The sequence below is a fragment of the Micromys minutus genome (assembly GCF_963924665.1).
Source record: "Micromys minutus genome assembly, chromosome: 12".
NCBI lineage: Eukaryota > Metazoa > Chordata > Mammalia > Rodentia > Muridae > Micromys > Micromys minutus.
The window spans coordinates 45,600,251-45,621,541 of NC_137981.1; the positions used below are offsets into that span (position 1 = coordinate 45,600,251).

Sequence of the window (21,291 nt, forward strand, 5' to 3'; positions counted from 1 at the left end):
TATATATGGCCTGTGCCATTAGGGAAAAAAACATGGAAGTTCTTCCCACTGGGATAGGCAGTCATTTTTCCATCACTTTGATGTACCTGGGAAGAAGAGACAAGGAAAGCAGGCAGGTGACATCTGTCTTTCAAAGACAAGTGGAGCCATAGCACCCTGAGCTGCATCTCCTTGCTGCCTGACCTGTAGCTCCTACTTACTCACTGGGAGCACTCAGAGTCTCCGTTTATTTGTTCATATGAGGAGGAGGATGAACTAGATCCATGGTTCGTGTGTGTGTGTGTGTGTGTGTGTGTGTGTGTGTGTGTGTGTGTGTGTGTGTATGTGTAGGTAGCTGGGGCATGCACGGGTAGATATAAACTATTATTTTAATCCCCTAGGCCATCTTGTTCTAAAGAACTGCATTCTCCAGGCTGGAGAGGCTCCTTAGAAGTCAAGTGTATAAGCTGCTTTTGCAGAGGGTCCAGGTTTGTTCCCAGCACCCTCCTGATGGCTCACAACTATCTGTAACTCCAGTTCCAGGGGATCCAATGCCCTCTTTTATCCTCCATAGGCACTAGACATGTTCCAGGTACACATATGTACATGCAAGCGAGCCACTCATACACACGAACAACCTCAGAAAAGAAATATATTCTCACGATTGCAGAGGCGATATGTGTGAGATAAAGATGGCGTGGGTTGCTTTAGGTCTTTCAAGCCTGGATGTAAAGTGGCTCCTGTTTCCCCCTAAGTGCTTGGTAGTAGGCTGCCATCCGTGGCACACATCCCCCCAGTTGCTGCTTCTGTTTCCCTGTGGTAATCCATGTCTTCTGAAGGCCCGAAAGTGGGTACGGTCCTATCCCACTACTCCCTTCTCCAGTATTTTGTCATCTTTGACTAATTACATCCCTAGGGATGCTCTTTCCAGATAAGGCACTGGAGGTTAGAACCTTAACATGTTCTTTGACGGGAAGACAGCTTAACACATCACACTGGGAAATTTAGGTCTTCGAAGCCTGTTCTTGATTTCACTTTAGTAAATTGTATTTTTTCTAGGAAATTATCATTTTATGTAAAACTTTGCATTTATTGCCATACAAAGCTTGCACATAGTGTTAAAAAATCTTGGCTTCCTCTGTTTGTATGTCTTCCTTCTTCATATTTATAACTTAAAACATGCCCCCCATCAGTCTTGCCAGGAAGCCCACTTGCTTTGCTAATTTTTCTGCAAACTGGCTTATGTTTTATTTATCTTTTTTTTTTCTGTCTTAAAAGTTTCTTTTCTAGTTCTGGATGTTAATTTATTCTTTGAATTTTCACCATTCTTTTTCACGATTCCCATTTCTCCCTGCATTTTACGAGCTGCTAAACCAGTGAGGCCCAATATTGTTGTAGCTGTTTCCTAGGAGTGAAACCATCTTATTTTTGTCTTTAGTCCATTCTTAATATTTTCAAGGAAGAATATGATTTCCTCTTTGATGCCGGGATTAAGTGTGCTGATATTTGGCAGTGGTTATGGTACCTTTGGTGACACCATCATCGTTACTAATTAAAACACATTGGGGGCAGGAGGACATACTTTAAATTTTTAGTGGGCTATTGTGTGCTACCTCATTGCAAATGTCCCACGGGTGTTTAGAAAAGCTATGTGTCTCCGATAGAGTTAATGAGGCTAATTGGAGAATGTTTTCTTTAGTTTATTGAAAGTGAGGGAAGTGGGGGTGGAGTGGGGGGAGGAACATGAGGGAGCTGAAATCTAGTGATGCTTCTAACCCTTACCAAGATCTGTGTGACCTGGACAGCCCTTCCCTCTGTTTACAGGAGTTTAGCTGGGTTCAGTTGCCTCAATTTTCCTTCTACACATAGGACTGAGAAATGGAGGGTGCTGAGCATGTATGGAGACTATGGTGGACACTAAGGTAGATCTACTCTATTCCACCTCACTGAAAACAAAGCCATTGGGATCATCTGAACACAGCTAGCTGATTATCCTCTGAGGGCAAACTGATGATATTTCTCCCTGGACATAACAGCTGGAACCTCTTGCTGAGCTCCCTTGCAGCTAAGTGGGTGCTCGTGTGTGCTGTCCTCACTGGTGGAGTTAAAATGTGGCTTCTAGCTTTGTGAATTCTGTCTAGGCAAGTAGACACCAGAACTCTGGGATGATACAAAGCTCTAATAGAACAGCCAAGGTGTCTGAGACCCATCTCATAGGAAAAACTACTCAAAAGAGATGAAAGCAAATATGAACAAGAGTTACTTAAGCCATTTACTTTCAGTAGCTACTGAGCATTGTCCTGACTTTATGACTTAGTGTCCTGGAGAAAGTGGTTCTGTGTGATCAGTGGATGCTAATCTTCCTCTCTTAGAAAGCTCACACATTGAAGGTGTGGTCCCCAGTGGGTGGCACTGCTGGGAGTTGCTGGAAATGTTGGGAGATGTAGACTTAGTTGGAAGAAGCAGTTCATGAGACTCAGGACCTTGGAGGTCAAATTGAAACCCTGGCCCTTTCCGTGGTATTTCTGCTTCCTGTTCCCTGTTCTGTAGAAGCTTTGCTCAGTCACAGACTTTCCACTGTGACATTACCTCTCACCACAGGCCTGATGGCACAGGGCCAAGCAACTGGTGACTGAGACCTCTGAGACCATGAATCAAAAGAAACCCTCCCATTTCTTAAGTTAAAGACCTCAGTATTTCAGCATAGTGGCAGGAAATGATCACAGCAAATTTGCTGTTCGTGTCTGATTTACAGATATCTTGGAGGAAATGATGCAGAGCATTTGTACTTGTTTTCACTGCATTTGCTGAACCCCACCCCACCCCCACCCTGGAGAATCCCCGTGGTGCTGTCCCTACCCCAGACATGCTTTTGCTTACATGATGCTTGGTCCAGTAATCTTTCCTATTTGCCTTTGAGAGAAAGGAACATCCTTTCCTTCAGTCCCTTACCTTGTTTTCTCCCAGTGGCAAAGCATCAAATAGTATTTTTGTGAACCAGTTCTCTCAAGTGGATCATATTCTTACAGGACTGGGGCTATTGTCTGGCAACAGGGGCTCTTGTGTGCTCTGAGCACAGGTTCACTAAAGGTATAAAACTCATCTTTCAGGCCTCTGCTGGGATGCCTCATTTTTTGAGCTTCTGTGCACAGGCTTAGTGACTGACATTTCAAACATGGTTTCCACTAAGGGCTCAACAATATCAGTCCCATGAAAGATGTCTTATTGAGTTTCAAAAATACACTCTGCATGGTAGAGCAAGCCAAAGCAAAGCTGGGTGGAAATATGTCATTTCCAAGCCTCGGCCCTTCTATTGGTCTCTCTCCTGAGGTGGTTTGCTTGTTACAATCGATGAACCTATGCTGACACACCATTGCCTCCCCACTTCCAAATTCATACTGGGGTCCATTTCAGGGTCTGTGCATTCTGTGCATTTAGACACATGTACAATAGCATGTCCTATGTAATTATGGTGCCATAAAGAAGTCATTACAGAACAGCTTCATGACCCTGAAAACCCTCTGCTCTGTCTACTCCTTCCTCTGCATAGCCACCACAGTCTGTCACTGTCCCAGAATGTGGGAAAGTTGGACCACAGCATCTGCTGTCATGAGAGCAAGTTGAATTCAAATTTCCTTTATGTCTCTTCACAGCTAGACAATTTTTTTTCTCTATTTTCCTTCCTTTTCCTTTCCCCTCCTTTCCTCTCCCCTCTTTCCCTCCCTCCTCTTTTTCTCCATCTCTCCTCCTATCTTTACATTTCTCTTTTGCCTCTCATTATTTCTGTCAGGTCTTGATATATAAACCAGACTGATTTCTTATGGATGATCCTCCTTCCTCAGCTCTATAACTCCAGTGTATGCTTGTTCTATTTGTTTAATATCTATTCACAAGTGTAACTGATTTTTAAAACATAGATTCTAATTTATCACAAAGGGAATTTTTAATATTAATATAATATGTAGTTTATTATTAAAGATTATCTAATTTAAAGTGTGTGTGTGTGTGTGTGTGTGTGTGTGTGTGTGTGTGTGAGAGAGAGAGAGAGAGAGAGAGAGAGAGAGAGAATGTTATATGTGTGGTTGTCAAACAAGGCCAGAGGTGTCAGATACTCAGAAGTAGAATTATAGGTAGTTGTGAGTTGCCTGATACAAGTACTTGGAATTGAAATCAGATCCCCTAGAAAAGTCCAGCATTCTCTGCCATGTTTCCAGCCCCGCTGTAGTTTCTTTATCCTGTTTCCCCATGTTGCTTAATACAGGCCTTACAGGGAGAAGACTCAACCATGCCTACTCAAACCCAAGTCAATGTTCCAACAACCCACACAGGCAGCTGTGTCTTGATTTATTGAGAACACTTTTCTTGTTGGTGTTCATTTTTATATTGGCCCTGACAGGTGTGCCTCACCTGACCCAAACACAGAAACGAAAAGCCTCCTCACAGTGAACTCACCAACACAGTGCCATCCTTACCTTCATCTTTGCCTGTACCCATTTGCTGTCTAGATGTAATTTCTTCCTGAGAGAGTAACGACTTATGGTTTTTTTTTCCTCAGGCTTCTGGGGCTGTGGCATAGTCGATAATAGGTAGGTAATGGTGATGACCTTCTCTGGAACCCTTTGGAGAGCTGTTTTCAACAAGTGATGACAACTGTTTTCAGTAGGGCGACTGCATCCATTGTAATATGGCGGGGAAGTAAGCTACACTCCATCTGTCAGGGTGCTATAGGTTTTTGAGGGCTCAGTCACTCGCCAGATAAGGGAAAGGGGTGCCGGGAGAGCAAGGCCTTTGAAAATGGAAAGGAGGGGGCTGAACTCCCAGATGTCTGTTTCTCATTGCTTCATTCAACAAATATCCTCATGTGCTTAACGAGTGCCAGCCCAGTGCTGGACAAGAGACAAAGGTAAAACTCAACCAGCACAGCTTTGACAGTGCAGGGGTTTGGCTTCGAGGGTGTGGCTTGCAGGGGCATGGATGTAGGGCAAAGAATATCAACTGAAAAGCACAGTAAATATCTTCAACAAAATTATAGAAGAAAACTTCCCTAGCCTAAAAAAAGAGATGACCACGAACATACAAGAAGCCTACAGAACCCCAAACAGAATGGACCAGAAAAGAAATTCTTCCTGACACATAATAGTCAAAACAACAAATGCTCAAAACAAAGAAAGAATACTAAAGGCAGTAAGAGGAAAAAGGAGATAACATATAAAGACACACTGATCAGAATTACACCAAACTTTTCAACATAGACTATGAAAGCTCGAAGATCCTGGACCCAGCCAGGGATGCAAGGATGGTTCAATATATGGAAATCCATCAGTGTCATCCACTACATAAACAGACTCATAGAAAGAATATCACATGATTATTTCTCTAGATGCAGAGAACGCATTTGACAAAATTCAACACCCCTTCATGTTAAAAGTCTTGGAAAGGTCAGGTATTCAAGGCTCATATCTAAACATAGTAAAAACAATATACAACAAACCAGTAGCCGACCTCAAACTAAATGGTGAGAAACTTGAAGCAATCCCACTAAAATCAGGGACTAGACAAGGCTGTCCATGCTCTCCCTAGCCAGAGCAATAAGACAACAAAAAGAGGTCAAAGGGATACAAATTGGAAAGGAAGAAGTCAAAATATCACTATTTGCAGATGATATGATAGTATACTTAAGTGACCCTAAAATTCCACCAGGGAACTTTTACAGCTGATAAACACCTTAAGCAAAGTGGCTGGATATAAAATTAATTCAAGCAAATCAGTATCTTTCCTCTACTCAAAGGACAAACAGGCTGAGAAAGAAATTATCGACATCCTTCACAATAGCCACAAAGAATATAAAATAGCTGGGTGGGACCCTAACCAAGCAAGTGAAGGATCTGTACAACAAAAACTTCAAGTCTCTGAAGAAGGAAATTGAAGAAGACCTCAGAAGATGAAAAGATCTCCCATGCTCATGGATTGGAAAGATCAACCTTGTAAAAAATGGCCATCTTGCCTAAGGCAATCTACAAATTCAATGTAATCCCCATTAAATTTCCAACTCAATTCGTCATAGAGTTAGAAAGAGCAGTTTGCAAATTCATTTGGAATAATAAAAGCCCATTCTCAACAATAAAATAACTTCTGGGGGAAATCACCATCCCTGACCTCAAGCTGTATTACAGATCAATTGTGATTAAAAAAAAAAAAAAACAACAACAACAACAACCTGGTATTGGTACAGAGACAGGCACGTGGACCAATGAAATAGAAAAGAAAGACCCAGAAATTAACCCACACACCTATGGTCACTTGATCTTTGACAAAGGAGTTAAAAACATTAAATGGAAAAAGGACAGCTTCTTCAACAATTGTTGCTGATTCAACTGGCAGTCAGCATGCAGAAGAATGCAAATCGATCCCTTCTTATCTCCTTGTACAAAGCTCAAGTCCAACTGGATCAAAGACCTCTACATAAAACCAGGTACACTGAAACTAATAGAACAGAAAGTGGGGTAGAGCTTAGAACACATAGACACAAGGGAGAATTTCCTGAATAGAACACCAATGGCTTATGCTCTAAGATCAAGAATTGACAAATGGGACTTCATAAAATTGCAAAGCTTCTATAAGAAAAAAGACACTGTCAATAGAACAAAATGCAACCAACAGATTGAAAAAAGATTTTTATCAATCCTACATCTAATGTGGGCTAATATCCAATATATACAAAGAATTCAAGAAGTTAGACTCCAGGGCTAGAGAGATGGTTCAGCGGTTAAGAGCACTGCCTGCTATTCCAGAAGTCCTGAGTTCAATTCCCAGCAACCACATGGTGGCTCAAACCATCTGTAATGAGATCTGATGCCTTCTTCTGGTGTGTCTGAAGACAGCCTAGTGTACTCATAAATAAAATAAGTAAATAAAGAAGTTAGACTCCAGAGAATCAAATAATCCTATTAAAAAATGGGATACAGAGCTAACCAAGGAATTCTCAACTGAGGAATACTGAATGACTGAGAAGCACCTAAAGAAATGTTCAACATCCCAAGTCATCAGGGAAATACAAATCAAAACAATCCTAAAATTACACCTCACACCAGTCAGAATAGCTAAGATCAAAAACTCAGGTGACAGCAGATGCTGGCAAGGATGTGAAGAAAAAGGAACACTCTTCCACTGTTGGTGGGATTATAAACTAGTGCAACCACTCTGGAAATTAGTCTGGCAATTCCTCAGAAAATTGGACATAGTGCTACCTGAGAACCGAACTATACCACTCCTGGGCATATACCCAGAAGTAGCTCTAATATCTAACAAGGACATATACTCAACAATGTTCATAGCAGCCTTATATTTAATAGCTAGAAGCTGGAAAGAACCCAGATGTACTTCAGCTGAGGAATGGATTCAGAAATTGTGGTACATATACACAATGGAGTACTACTCAGCTATTAAAAAATGAGTTCATGAAGTTCCTAGGCAAATGGATGGAACTTGAAGCTATCGTCCTGAGTGAGGTAACCCAGTCACAAAAGAAAACTCATGGTATGTATTCACTTATAAGTGGATACTACCTCTCCCCCCTCAAAAAAAAAAGAGCTCAGAATACCTAAAAAACCATCTACAGAACTTATGAAGCTCAAAATGAAGGAAGACCAGAATATGGATGCCTCAGTTCTTCTTAGAAGGGAGAACAAAACAGGGGAGGAAATACAAGGTTAAATAGAGGAAACAGGTTTGAAGAAAAGATCTACAGAGACGGCCTCACCTGGAGAACCACAGCATATGCAGCTACTAAACTCAAGCACTATTGCTGATGCCAAGAAGTATTTACTGGCAGGAACCAGACATGGATGTCTCTTCAGAGGCTTCCACAGAGTCATACAGATACAGATGAGGATGCTTGCAGCTAAACATCAGACTGAACACGAGGACCCCAATGAAAGAGCTAGAGAAAGAACTGAAGGAGCTGAAAGGTTTGCAACCTCATGGGAAAAACAACATCATCATCAGCCAAGGCACTGAGGTGGAGAGGGTGATTGGGAGAGGGAGCACCTTCATGAAATCAAGTTGAGGGGGAGGAGGGAGAGGAGTGGGGAGAAGGGTATAGCATTTGAAATGTAAATACAGAGAATATACAATAAAATTGAAAAAAAATTAAAAAGAGTGCAGGGGGTGTGGCTTTGAGGGTGTGGCTTGTGGGGGGCATGGGTGTGGGCATGGCTTCAGGGGTATGACTGCAGGGTTGTGGCTTCATGCTCACTAAGCACAGACATTGCCCTCAGGACAATGCAACATTGCTGAAAGGAAACACCAGCTAACTCGAGGGGCTAACTTAAAAAAAAAGAAATGTACCTTGGACATGTTATTTTAAATGTAAATCTGTTATTTAAAATGTAGAAAAGCCTTTCTTTTGAGGTCTGATGACTGGGGCTCTGTGTTCATTTCTATTTAAACAGCATTCATGGTTTTCAATTATTTATTCGTTTATTGAGATGGGATCTCATGTAGATCAGGTGGGCATCGATCTCCTAATCTCCCGACTCTATTTCTGGAACACTAGAATTACAGGCACATGCTTTAGCTCCTGGTTTATGTAGTATTATGTAGATTTATGGTAAGGCGATATATGATTGGACAGCAAAGAGATGGGCAGAGAAAGGTCTAAGATCGGAAGAGGAGGCAGGAGGATGGAGGGAGATCCCTGGGGGAATCAAGATGGAACTGGAGGAAGAGCATCTAGATCCAGGTGATCTTAATTGGCAATAGGTAGATATGGATATTTTTAATGGTTTCTTTAGGTCTTTTTATCTCATATAGAAGGGCAGTTTGTATCCTTGTCCATTGGATGTAAGCTTATTGTGTAGAGAGTTTGTGGATTGAGAATTTCATATATAAACCTGCTAAAGAAGCTATCGAGTTTTGGAGTCATGTTTGTACTGGGCAGTGGAGGAACAAAAGACACCTGGGTGGTCGTATCTACCCGTGACAAAAACAACAGGGACAGTGGGATGAACCACGCCTGAATTCTTAGAGGCAACCTGGAGTGCCAAGTGGTGTGGGCTCCACTAGAGCGGCGTCCATGGAGTGAGACCACAAGGTTAAACCAATAAAAGGTTAAGCCGTCCTTTTATTATTTACCGAAACAGTATTGGGGTTTGAACCTAGGACCTAGTACGTGTAAGGCAAGTACTCTGCCCACTGAGCCACATTGCCAGCTCCACAGTTTACTTCTTACTATTCAGTTTTGGCACTTTCTAAATAGAATGCAGAATCATATTATCTTTAAAAATATCCTACCTGGTCTCCAGATCTTTTGTATGTTTGATTCACATTGTATTTTTTTTTTTTTAACTTTTAAAAACGACATTTAATGAAGGCTGGCTTACAGTTTCAAGGCACAGTTCACTATCATTATCCTAAGAAGAATGACAGTGTCCAAGCCGATGTGGTGTTGGAGAAGGAACCAAGCACCTTGATAAGAAGGCAGTCAGGAAGAGACTGACACTGTCCAGAGCTTGGGTATACACATTACCTCAAAGCCATGCCTCCACAGTGACACACTTTCCACAACAAAAGCACACTTCCTCCAGCATAGCCATAGTCCCCAATAGTGCCACCTCCCATGGGCCATGCATATTCAAACCACCAAACTCAAGTTTAAAAAACAAAACCTTCTTTCCCTTTCCTTCCCTTAAGACTATAAACATTCATGGTTGATTTCTCCTTTGCTCTGCGCCCCTGCTCATCTGTTCTGCTGAGTCCAATGTAGACAGGTTTCTCTGAAGAAACTTTTGGGCTGTGCTTCCGGCCAGTACCTAAGTTGAACCTCAGATTCCAAGACGGCAGACAAAAAGTCAAACAAGAACATCAACAGGGTAAATGTCAGGTAGAGTGTGCCAGACTCCACTGCTGCCCTTGTAAGTCCTGTGCCACCATGCTGAGCTCCCTCGAGATCTAGTGTGAGCATTCCAGCAGCACCATTGTCTAACCAGGAGTCACTGGGAACAATACTGGGTGTTGCTGTTGGAAGACAGGTGTAGGTGTCTTAAAGGCCACTCAAGTCGTTTCAGGGGGGAGGGCCCAGAAAACACTCTTTGCAGAAGCCAGAGAGTGGAGGGCTTGAGCCACCAAGTGAGGATGGGACTCCGCCACCGACTTCCAAACCTGAGGTCTCAGAGCCCTCAGAAGCATGAAGTTTAATGAAATCCAGAGCCCGAGTCTTCAGGTGCTCTGTGCTGTGGAGGTCGCCCAGGATGAGAGTGTGTGCAGCATTCTTCACAGAGAGGTTCCTGCAGAGGGCATCCTCACATAGGACCTTCAAGTCCTCCAGGCCATACTTGTCAGCAGTTGCCAGACACCAGTGGCCATGGAGTGGCTGTTGAGGTGTGGTACCTTCTCGGAATAAATAAAGCTCAGCATCTACTTGAAGACTTGGGGATCCAGGTCATGGATCTCAACTCGATGCTTTTGGTTCTCCTCCATTTTATGTTCAAACGTGGCTTTGAAAACCGGAGAGCAGGCTGCTACGATGATGTTGTGATCCCTGAATTCCTGGCCAGCTACCACCAGGTATCAGTCTGTGAAGAAGGAATTCTCCCATAGCTGCCCTAGGTCATCTGCCAAGGTGCACTTTGGAACCCTGATCGCAGGTCTTGTGTCTGTCCAGAAATGATGGAGGAACCTTGAACTGTGCTCACCTTGCAGAGGAGGGTAAGTCTGTCATCCAGTAATAGTGAATGGGTTTGAGACAAGAGGGAATCTCGAAGGATTTGTTTGAATCCAAAGGCTTGGTGCAGCAGTAAACTATAGAAATCTTGCGTTATTGCTTTTTCCCCTCTTGGCAGTTAAGATACAAAAGTGAAGCTTTGTCCGAACTGGGCTCTTTTTACAGCTGAGCAACATCAGGCAAAGTGACAGGTAACCTTTGCTTCCTTCATCAACCCCGTTTGGGTATACTTTCAAACACCATGTCACTTCATCATAGGCATCTGATGAGAACGTTGGGCTTGTAATATATTCCACCATTCCCTCGACTAAAAAAAGCAAAGTTGGTAGTGGTCCAACTGTAGCAGAATTTCTGGTGGCTGCTCTTTGTGTGCAGTCCCAGCTCTTGGCTCCCTGGACCCCTGACATTTCTGCTTGAGATACTTTGGATGTAAAACTGGAACCTGCCTCCAGTCAAGACTAGGCCAAGGTTCCAGCTTCCTCCCTTGGGTCATGGCTGGGACAAGTTCCATTCTCCATGCCCAGGAACATTCTTCTCACATTGTATTGAAAGTAAGTTCTTCAAAAGCTAATTTCTTATTGAGCATCTAAAAGACTATTTAACTTAGTTCTCATGGAAACACATTTCTATATTAATGATTTCATCCATTTTGGTAACAGCAGAGCTCTCTTCCCATGCTTTCTGGTGAGTTGAACATGGTACTAGAGGCCACAGCAAGGACCTGCTATCTGTGACATCTTTCACGATGCTCTTGGTGGTAAAAAGGAGCCTGGCTTACTTGGCACCTTGGTCAGGTATGTCAGTAATGCAAATCTTGGGTGTTCACCATTTGGGAAATTGTCCTGATTGTTTAATTGATGTAGGAAGACACAGGGTGCTGTTATCTCTTGAGATGTGCCAGATGGTTACAAGTACTATGAAGAACTGCTGTGCTTAGAAAGATGGCTGCCTGCTGGTATGTGCAAACACTGCTTTGTAAAGGGTAGCCAAGGAAAACATGGCTGAGAAGGTAACATTTAAGCAGAGTCCTAGTTAAAGGGAGGGAGTGAGCCAAAGGGTGTTGGAGACAAGAGTGTCCCTGTCAGAAGCAACAGAAAGTACTACAGTGGGGGTAGGGGGTGGGGGGGGGGATGGCCAAGGTAATGACAGAGCAAAAAGCCAGTGTGGTTGGAGAGGTGAAGTCGAGAGCCTTATGAACTATATGAAAAATATAAACTTTTTTTAGACGCTATGGGGATCCAGTGAAAAGTTTTAAAATTAATATGCAAAGGGACAAGACATGGAAGGGAGAATTGAATCTCAAGAAGAAGATGAAGGTGTCTGAATCCCAGATTTCTTAAAACAGAAAAAACTGTGCCTCTGACTATAACAACCACGACATTGCTATGAGACAGTCCATGAACAGTGCCACCCAGTAGGACGCCAGCTTTCAGATTGACTGGATCAGCAACAAATGCACAAGACCCCAGGGTTAAGCCTCAGTACTACAAGAAAACCATGATCTTCCTTTGCATTTAGGTGGCTTATAATATAAGTTGTGTCATGTTTTTGTATGTCTCCCCCTCCTCCTCTTTGTTTTTCATTTTTTGGTTTTTTTTGGGGGGGGGGTTGTTTTTGTTTTTTGTTTTTGTTTTTTTTTTTTTTTTTTTTTTTGAGAAAGAATTTCATTGTGTAGCTCTGCCTGGTTTGGAACTCACTCTGCAGCTGAGGCTGGCCTCAGACTCATGGAGATCTGTCTGTCTCTGCCTCCTAAGTGCTAAGATTAAAGATGTGTGCTATACCTCTACCACCTCTTGTAGCCTTTTCATTGGAAAAGATAGTTCTGGATAGGAGATGCTATTTCATTTAATGATGCAAAATAAAAACACAAAGACCCACGTCCTTAAATGACTAAGAATTTCAAGACAATGCCAGCAGGGCTCTAAAACACACCCAGAGCCATTCTTGGTGTGGCTCCCTGTACAACGGTGCGTTAACTCAACCTTAGCTTGGAAATTAACGTGTTCAGAGATGTGGGGCAGTCTATCAGTTAGGAATGTGGGACAATAGGTCAAACACTGGAAGCAATTGAGTAGCATCTCAAAGGTGCCTACAGACCTTCTTAGGACTCACTACATCAGAACCACAAAGGGGAAGCTGCTCTTCAGTTAGGACCATTGCTTTTCTGTATAGACAGCTCAAACGCTGTAGGCGTTCAGGTGTCTAGAAAGACAAGGATGTAGGTAGGCATGATGGTGGAGCATCATGGTGAACCCCTACCTTGTATTATTTCATTTTCAAGTTACACGTTGTACTGGTTTGTTTTCATGGTAGGCACAACTGAGGGTCACATGGGAAGAGAGTCCTGATGAAAAATTATCAGATCAGATTGGTCTGTGGGCATGTCTGTGGGTCAGTCTTGATTGTGGGAATTGTCTTGATTGTTAATTGATGGGGGAAGACACAGGGCATTGTGGGTGGTGCCATTCCCTAGGCAGGGGGTCCTAAATAGTAAGTATCAGAGAGGAGAAACCTAGCTGAAAGCAAACAAGTAGGCAGGCAGAGAGCAGACATGAGTGGAGACCAGAAGAATGGTTTTTACCTTCATGTTGTTTTATAATCCACATAACTGTTTCTTTGTATTTTTCAAAATTTTTCTTCAACCTGAAGGGAATATGAATCATCTTAAAAGTCAAGCTTGATTCACGTTTGCATGTCATAGTGTGATATATGGCACAGTGGGCCCAGCGGCTGTGGGGTCTTACATCAGGGAAAGTAAGACAGAGGGCTCTACTGTTCGACCAGATTCCCTTGCAGTTAGTGCTCTCAAGGATTAGGGACGGCCCGTGATGTCTGCTCAGCATTTCCCACTGGTCTGTAACTGATCAGTGTGGGTACTTGAATGGATCCCCAGTCTTTCAAAATGATCCCAGTGAGGGTCATCTTGGGCCTAAGGGAAGACAGGGAGGTCCAACCATCAGGGTAGCTGTATGAGTTATGTTCCTGCAACCATACTGTCTATGGGTTACCTGAATCACATGAAGGTTACATCTGAATATGGCTTAGAAAATAACATTGTCCACAAACTGGCTAGAGCTATTTGATACCCCTTGAAACTCAGAACAAGATGCACTCATTCAATTCGCTAGATCCAACCAAATAAATATGACAGTGATCTCCATGGGAGACAGATTAAAAAAAAAAAAAATCAGTCATGGTAGGAAAATTTCAAGCAGGCTTAGCCAATGTGATTTATCTTGAAAGTCCAACCAAGCACCACCTCCCACAATGGCCAATGCCTTTTATCTACATCCACGTGAACGTACACAGCAAAGACATTGCTTGCCTTTGTTCTTGTTTTGTGCTTTGCCTCCATATGAGTTCCTTCCTTCCAAACTTTGGGTCTTGTGTGCATTTGACTCCTGTGTATGTTATCCATGTCCTTGTGCCTGGCCTGGGCTTGCTTTCTGACTCAAACCTCCAGCCTGACCTTATTCCAGTTCTCTCCTCTGGGTTGTGGCATTTACACTTGCCCCACCCCACATCTGGCTTTCCTGAACCCACTGACCAGCCACCCTTGCTGGTTACTTACAGGGCTCCCAGCTTCTTCCTGTTTTCCACTTCCATCAGCTTATTCATGGATATGTCCATGTCATCTTCCAGTTCATCCTGGATTGCCAGCTCATGGAGTATATCCCTAAACACAGACTGATAGGTGCTGGGAAGAGTCTACAAAAGGAACACACAATGAAACGGCCCAGATGTGTGTGTGTGTGTGTGTAAGCCAGATGTAGTAACCTACGTCTGTAATCCTAGCATTCATATGGTAAGACAGGAGAATTACCCAGAAGCCTGAGACCACAAGCATGGAGAATGCATAGTAGCATCAGCAAAGCAAGAGACTCTCCTTCAATAAGGGAAAGGCAAGAAGGTGTGTCCTTTAGCATGAATGCGCTCATGCACATGTGTGAATACACACTAGTTCGTGCTGCATACAAATACAAAAGGATAGAAATAAAAGAAATCTCCCATTACTGGGTGACCCTAGCTGAGGAGTCTCACAGCCCTGGGGACATGGAACCTGAAGAGCCACCTCCTATAGCCAGGCAGGAACCCCAGTGGAGCAATAGGGACGCCAACCCACCCACAAAAATTTTGACCTAAATTTTATCCTCTCTATGAGACATGCAGGGATAGAAGATGAAGGAAAGACTGAGGGAACGGCCAACCAATACCTGGCCCAACTTGAGTGAGACCCAGCCCATGGGCAAGCACCAATCCCTGACACTATTAATGATACTCTGTTAAGCTCGCAGACAGGAGTCTAGCATGGCTGTCCTCTGAGAGGCTCCATCGAGCAGTTGACACATCCAGATACAAATACCTACAGCCAAACAGTGGGTGGAGCTTGGGGACTCTCATGGAAAAACGGGGCGGGAGATTGTGGGCCCCATAGGGGATAGAAACTCCACAGGAAGGCCAACAGAGTTAACAAAGCAGGACACTTTGGGGTCTCAGAGTATGACCCACCAACTAAAGAACATACACGGGTTGGACCTAGGCCTCTCCACACATATGTAGCATGTGCAGCTTGGTCTTCATGTGAGTCCCAAACAACTGGAGCGGGTGCTCTCCCAAAAGCTGGAGCCTGCATATGGGATATGTTCTAGCTGGGCTGCCTTGGCTGAATGGCCTCAGTGGGAGAGGATGTACCTAGCTTTGTAGGACTTGGTGTGCCGGGGTGGGGCGATACATCGGGGGTTCCTCCACCCTGTCAGAGGAAAAGAGAGGGATGGGGATAGGATTGTGGAAGTGGGTGATGGGGGTGGGCAGTGATCAGGATATAAAGTGAATAAATTAAAAAGGAAGAAATATCCATTACTATCAGACCCTCCTCTTGTCTGCCCCCCACCCTCCACCCCGAAGAATCGTGTTTAGCATTTGTAAGCTAAGAAATCGTTTGGGAACATAAAATCATGTTTTGACTGTGAGGATAGTTATAGACTACAAACATGCTTTCGTATTTGAAGTATGCATTAAGCTTTCTGCATTCTACAAATGACCGAGCTCCCAGGGCTGGCTGGCTTACTCAGTGCCAAGGTTCTGTAATACCTAGAGCGGCTGTGATGGTATCAGCTGCCTATGTGTTCATAAACGGGCCCATTCTGCCGTGCTGCTGACTCTGGCTGGCCCATAGCTGCGCCCTCACAGGGTTTCTTTGACAAAGGCTGACTTTCTGGAGAGGACCTAGGAATTGATCATACCTGTTCCCAGCTCATCTCCAAGATGAGGTTACTGTGGCTGTTACTGTTCCATTTATGATACTGGATATATGATATCCGTATGTGATAATGGATTGCATACTATTAACTTGTTAGCCTTCTATAGTAAGTGAATGGTGAACCCTTAACCTTCCAAAGTTACATCTGACGTGAGACAGTTACAGGGATATAGCTTGTGGTTCACAGTATCTCTAGGTTAAGGGGACAGCTTGGGGCCGGCTAGCCTGCTCCTCATCTCTTGAGTACCTCTTTTCCCCACTGCTGGCACCATTGCTTCAGAGAAGTTTGAGGTTAAAGCCCTGGTACTGGCGTTTCTGCCTCCGTGTTCCTGCCAATAACTCTCCCCAGGAATGGGAGTGCCTGGCCGGCGATCGCTCAGCACACTTTACGTTCCACATTCTGTTTGCCAGAAAACACAGTGTGCCAGAAATTCCAGGCTGTGCTGCCCCACTTGATTTAGCCAGCATGTGGACCTCCTGGGTAAATCTCTGGTTGTCAGAATAAGAAAATGTTTGCTTAGCAAGACTTGTGGTACATGTATGTATCTTAGATGTAAAAATAAATAATAGTAATTAGAAGTAACAAGTAGACTGGGGTTTCGGGGCATGACTAGGAGGGCTTAAGCTCCCTCTGTCAAGTTGTGCCCCAGTGGCTTTTGGGGTCCCCTCAAAAGTTTCCTCAGAAGTACTAGCAGTTGCCTGTACCACGTGACACTCCTCCTAGGCTGGCTAAACTTGCCCATACGTGGTTTCTATCAGGTTGCATGGAGAAATACTATTTTGCCACATTATATCGTTGAGAGCCACACTTTGGAATTTGAATGTACCCAGAAAGGTCCACATATTAAGGCTGTAAGCTCCCCGGTGGTAACGGAACCTTAGAGATATGGGATTTAGTGAGTGGACTCAGGCTGCAGGAGGCATGATACCTAAAGGGGTTATATAACCTTCATCTCCGCCTGACCCTTGCTTCTGGCTCAAGGTATGACAGAGGTCTGAAATCCCTGGGGCTACCCCATCCTAGATAAGAAGCTGCAGAGCTGTGAGCCAAGTATCCCTTTGTGGGTAGCTGTGCCAGGCGTCTTGTCATGGTGCTGCCTGTCAGGAGACTCTGGTGCCCAATCCCTGCTGCTGCGCCTGGGTCACAGGCATCCCGTCCTTGTGCAGTGGAGTGGCATACTGCACTGTTGCCTAGCTCCCTTCTCTCTTTATTTCAGTCTAGGATCCCAGCCATGGCGTGCTGTCTCTCGCTGTCAGGGAGGGAGAGTTCCTCACAGACATGCCCAGAACTTTGTCTTCTAGGTGCTTCAAGCTGACCATCAGCGTTAACTACCACACCCCTTCATCCCACATGACTTAGACTCAGGAAAGACATGGAGAGAAGATGCAGGAAATGGACAGAGGGATAAGTCATCCATCTTCTAGACTGAGAGAGACATCTGGGGTGGAGCTTTCCACCAGAGCACCCAGAAGGACCAATGCTGTCAACACCTAGACTTTAGCTGTCTAGCTTCCACACCCGAAAGTCAGCTTCTGCTGTCCAAGTCAATCCCTTCTTGCTACTTTGTTAGAGAAATAAACTAATAAATATTCCATACTAACCTCCCTAACCAAGAGCTTTCTCTGAGGCTCAAGATGGACTAGTCTTGGCTTTTTGTTTTGTTTTGTCTCATGCTGTTTTTCAAGATTGGGTTTCTCTGTGTAGCCTTGACTGTCCTGGAACTCATTCTGTAAGACCAGGCTTGCTTTGAATTTCGAGATCTGCCTGCCTCTGCCTCCTGAGTTCTGTGCTTAAAGGTGCACACAACCAGTGTCCAGCTTATTCTTGGCTTTTATCTGGGCTTTCTCTAGATATCTTACAGACACTGAGCACTCGGTGTAGGAGCTTCTGACTTAACCTCTGAGTGCACTCGGCAACACATCACTATTTCCACTCTGACAGGTGGGTCCTGGTGGTGACCCTCATGGAGGGGCATTCTCTGTCTCTAGGGAAAAGGGAAACAGCCCAACATATTTGAAAAGAACCTTGCTCTTTTTTTTTTGAGGGGGGTCATGGGGCTTTACAATGTAGCCCAAGCTAACTCAAACTCACAGCCATCTGGCTTCATCCTCCTCCCTCACCCCGTACTGGGATTACAGGTGTAGACTATCACATGCAGCTACCATTATCTTTTGAGTCAAGGATGGAGAATCTCCGCCCCCCCCCCACCCCTGTGTTACATACTGAATATATTGGAAAAATACCCAATGATAGGAATGGGGTGTCAGTTAAATACATGTATAATATATGTAATGAAATACAGATTTCAAAAACATACGATTAAGGGAAAAGTAAAAAATAGGCAGAATGTATATTCTGGCCTCATGGTGGCTAGTCATGCTATCGTAATGATCGCTTAGTTATGTGTTAACATTTTCAGATGTGTCTGTAAAGTACACTACGTAGTAGCTATTTCTGGGAGGTGAGGAGGAGGGTTGAAACATTTAGTTTACTGCCTTTTCGCTATTTCAATATTTAAAATTCATATGCACAGGGTAGCTTCCAGACTCAGGTTGCATCAGGCTACCTTAGGCAATGGCTAAGTCTGGTTGTGTTTCGTGTCCTCTGGCAGCAAAGCCCTGGGGTGGCGAGGGTCTTGCAATAGGAGATTCCTGCTCAGACCATTAGTCCCCAGGGATGCTCTGGAAGGATGCAAAGTGTGGCCTGCTATTCCTGAGTCTTGTGCTGCTACATAGAGCCATGTCTCCTTCGAGGTAGGGGACAGCAGATCTTCACCCACTTACTTCAAAGGATTCCTCTTCCTCCTTGTCGAGAGGTTCGTTCATGAGTGTGTCCCAAAAGGCCCCTTGATGGAAGCTGTAGGAATCTTTCAATTTGGGGAAGATCATCAAAAGGAAGCACATTTGGAGGGGAAAGAAAGCAAACCAGAGAGAGAAAAGAAAACAAGGATAAAAGAAAGAGATTTATGACCTTATCATTTCAAAACAAAGAAAACAAAAACAAGAGACCAAACCAACCAACCAACCAAACAAAAAAACCTCACAGGCATCCCCCCCCCCCCCAAGTGAAACACATTCATCAAATTATTCAACAGGAGGTAATAATAAAATAGGCGCGGAATAAGTCATATCAGTAGCTGATTTGAGGGAGCTGCTGTGGTTCTGGTGTCTGGTGCTTATAAGAAGGTGGAGAGCAGGGGCGTGGCTGGGGTATGGGTGGTACCACCCCTCCAGCCCCGCCCCTCTACCGCCCCGTGGAGAGACTGGAGACGCTCGGTGAGAAACTGCAAAAGCACTTGGTACCTGGTGTGGAGCAGTTGTCTGGTGGCTGGGGAGCCAGCAGAGGAGATGGAGGGCAGGGGGTAGCTGTCAGAGTGCCTTGGACACTGGCAGAGGGACTTCATATTCTCAAGGGAGATTTAGTTTGAATGCGATTTTGTGTCAGAAATTCCAAGAACCGTATCAGTCGTTCTCTTGAAATTTGCTGATTTCTGGACCCGCCTGTCACCATTGCAAGTCAAGACAGGAGAGGATTCCCCAGCCAAGACAGTCCAAGAGGAGCTACCGGAAACACTTTATACATCTGCGTTTAGCGCCAGCCTTACCCTGTGTCTCAGGGAAAGGCACCGGGCTTCAGGCCTTCAGGGTGATGGGTGTGCAAATTGAATTGTGAAGCTGATAATTAGAACTCTGGTCTCTCTCCCTCCTCCAGGGAAGATGTGGCTCCTGAGGTAGGGCTTGGAAGAAGTGGCTCTAACTGGATAATTGGGTCTCCAGGGAAATGACAGTGGCTTTTTGCCTCAGCTTCAGGATCACCTTTAAGATGGGACATCCAGAGAGCCCAGGAAACCCAGCAGGGAGGCACGGGACTGGCTTAGTTCATTTAATCCTGTGCCCTTATTAAGTGTTTGGGGTCCAGAGCAGGGGTGTTCCTTGTGATCCCCACCTGCTGATTTTGGGTTCAGCAGAAAAAACCCCACCTCTCGACAGACAGGGTGATTGATTAGGTCACCCTTCTGTCTGCAGACCTCATATGCATACCTATGGTTTGATCTAGGCAAGCTTTGCACCAGCTAAGAATCCACAGGCGACCATTTGCCTATTACTTCTTACAGGGGCGCAGATGCCGCCAGCACCACTGGGGCACTTAGCATAGCAAGGCTGATGGTACTTGTGGTGTGCTTCTAAAAACACAGTGCGTTCCTACAGTCGTTCTGAAAAGCCATTTAGGAACACTCGGTAAGAACCTACGGGGTTGCAAGCAAGCACTCAGGAGTACCTTGTGGCTAACATCAGAGAGGAAAAGAGAGTGACCAGGTACAATAGGGGCCCAAGGGATCATGAGGCAAGTGGCAAGGGTGAGATGCTCTAAGTTGTGATGTCACTGCCTCCTGTGGCTGCCAGAGATGGAGTCTGTGTCTGGTTGGGGTCTGACAGCTTAGCAAAATATCATCACTGGTGACCCGTTATTTTAACAGGTTTTACCGAATAGTCTGGATTTATTTGAGGGAGAAAGTGAGTATTCATTGCATGAAGTGGGGGGCAGGGGGAGAGGTGGCATCCCTGAATATGAAGCAGTCAGTGCACAGCAACGCTGGGTTCTGTTTGACCACCCAGCTCCTTAACATCACTGGGCTCCATGCACAGGTCAGAGGGAGCATTGTCCACAAGCAGTGACCAGAGCTGGGGCCGGGCTGAATAAGAAGAACTTTACTTCTGCTCAATGGTTCCTTTGGAGGTTTCCTATGGCTTCTGCTTCTGTTCTGATGAGAACATTATCTGTCCCCTGGAGAGTGGGAACAGGGCTGTACCAGGCCAGGAGCAAGAGGTGGAATCTGTCTCATAAGACCTGTGCCACTTGCAGTGTCACCAGCCCTGCTCACACCTCAGCCCTGTTCACACCCTAGCCCTGTTCACACCCTAGCCCTGCTCACACTCTAGCCCTTCACCTGAGCCATGAGAAAAAGGAGGCTCATCTTTATGGTGGCTCAGAGACTAGGGCTGACAGAGGCCAAGGGTCAGTACACACAGTTCCCGATAGCACATCCCCCTGGATCCCCTTGACCCCATTGACCCTCTTGATCTCCGTATCTGATTAAGAACCAATTTTGATTCCATTTTATTTTGATGTGTCTCTTCTATGGCTCTTCTTGATAGAACTGAACACTTGAATTTGTGATAAAGGTCTGAGTTGTGTATATTCCCACACAGAGTCAAAACAACAATCCCCATATTCGACTTTGAGAAACCTTTGAGTGTTCAAAGCTTACTCACCTCCTGAGTTGTCTTCCTGACCCATCTGTTCCCTTCTTTCTGAAACCTAGTTGTAGCC

General features: G+C 44.6%; 1 protein-coding gene and 1 pseudogene across 2 annotated transcripts in view; both read right to left on the reverse strand.

Annotated features, from left to right (window-relative positions):
* ERICH6B (glutamate rich 6B) overlaps positions 1-21,291 on the reverse strand; it is a gene marked incomplete at both ends in the record, with an annotated part of 43,902 nt that overhangs the window by 4,692 nt on the left and 17,919 nt on the right. The window contains 5 exons of the mRNA XM_080926746.1: positions 1-86; positions 4,452-4,606; positions 13,281-13,342; positions 14,271-14,407; positions 18,744-18,826. Of these exons, the coding sequence (XP_080782872.1) occupies positions 1-86; positions 4,452-4,606; positions 13,281-13,342; positions 14,271-14,407; positions 18,744-18,826 (523 nt within the window). The remainder of the gene's footprint in view (positions 87-4,451; positions 4,607-13,280; positions 13,343-14,270; positions 14,408-18,743; positions 18,827-21,291) is intronic.
* LOC308427998 (TD and POZ domain-containing protein 4-like) lies at positions 10,030-10,998 on the reverse strand (annotated as a pseudogene). The gene has a single exon. The product of its transcript is annotated as a TD and POZ domain-containing protein 4-like (transcript).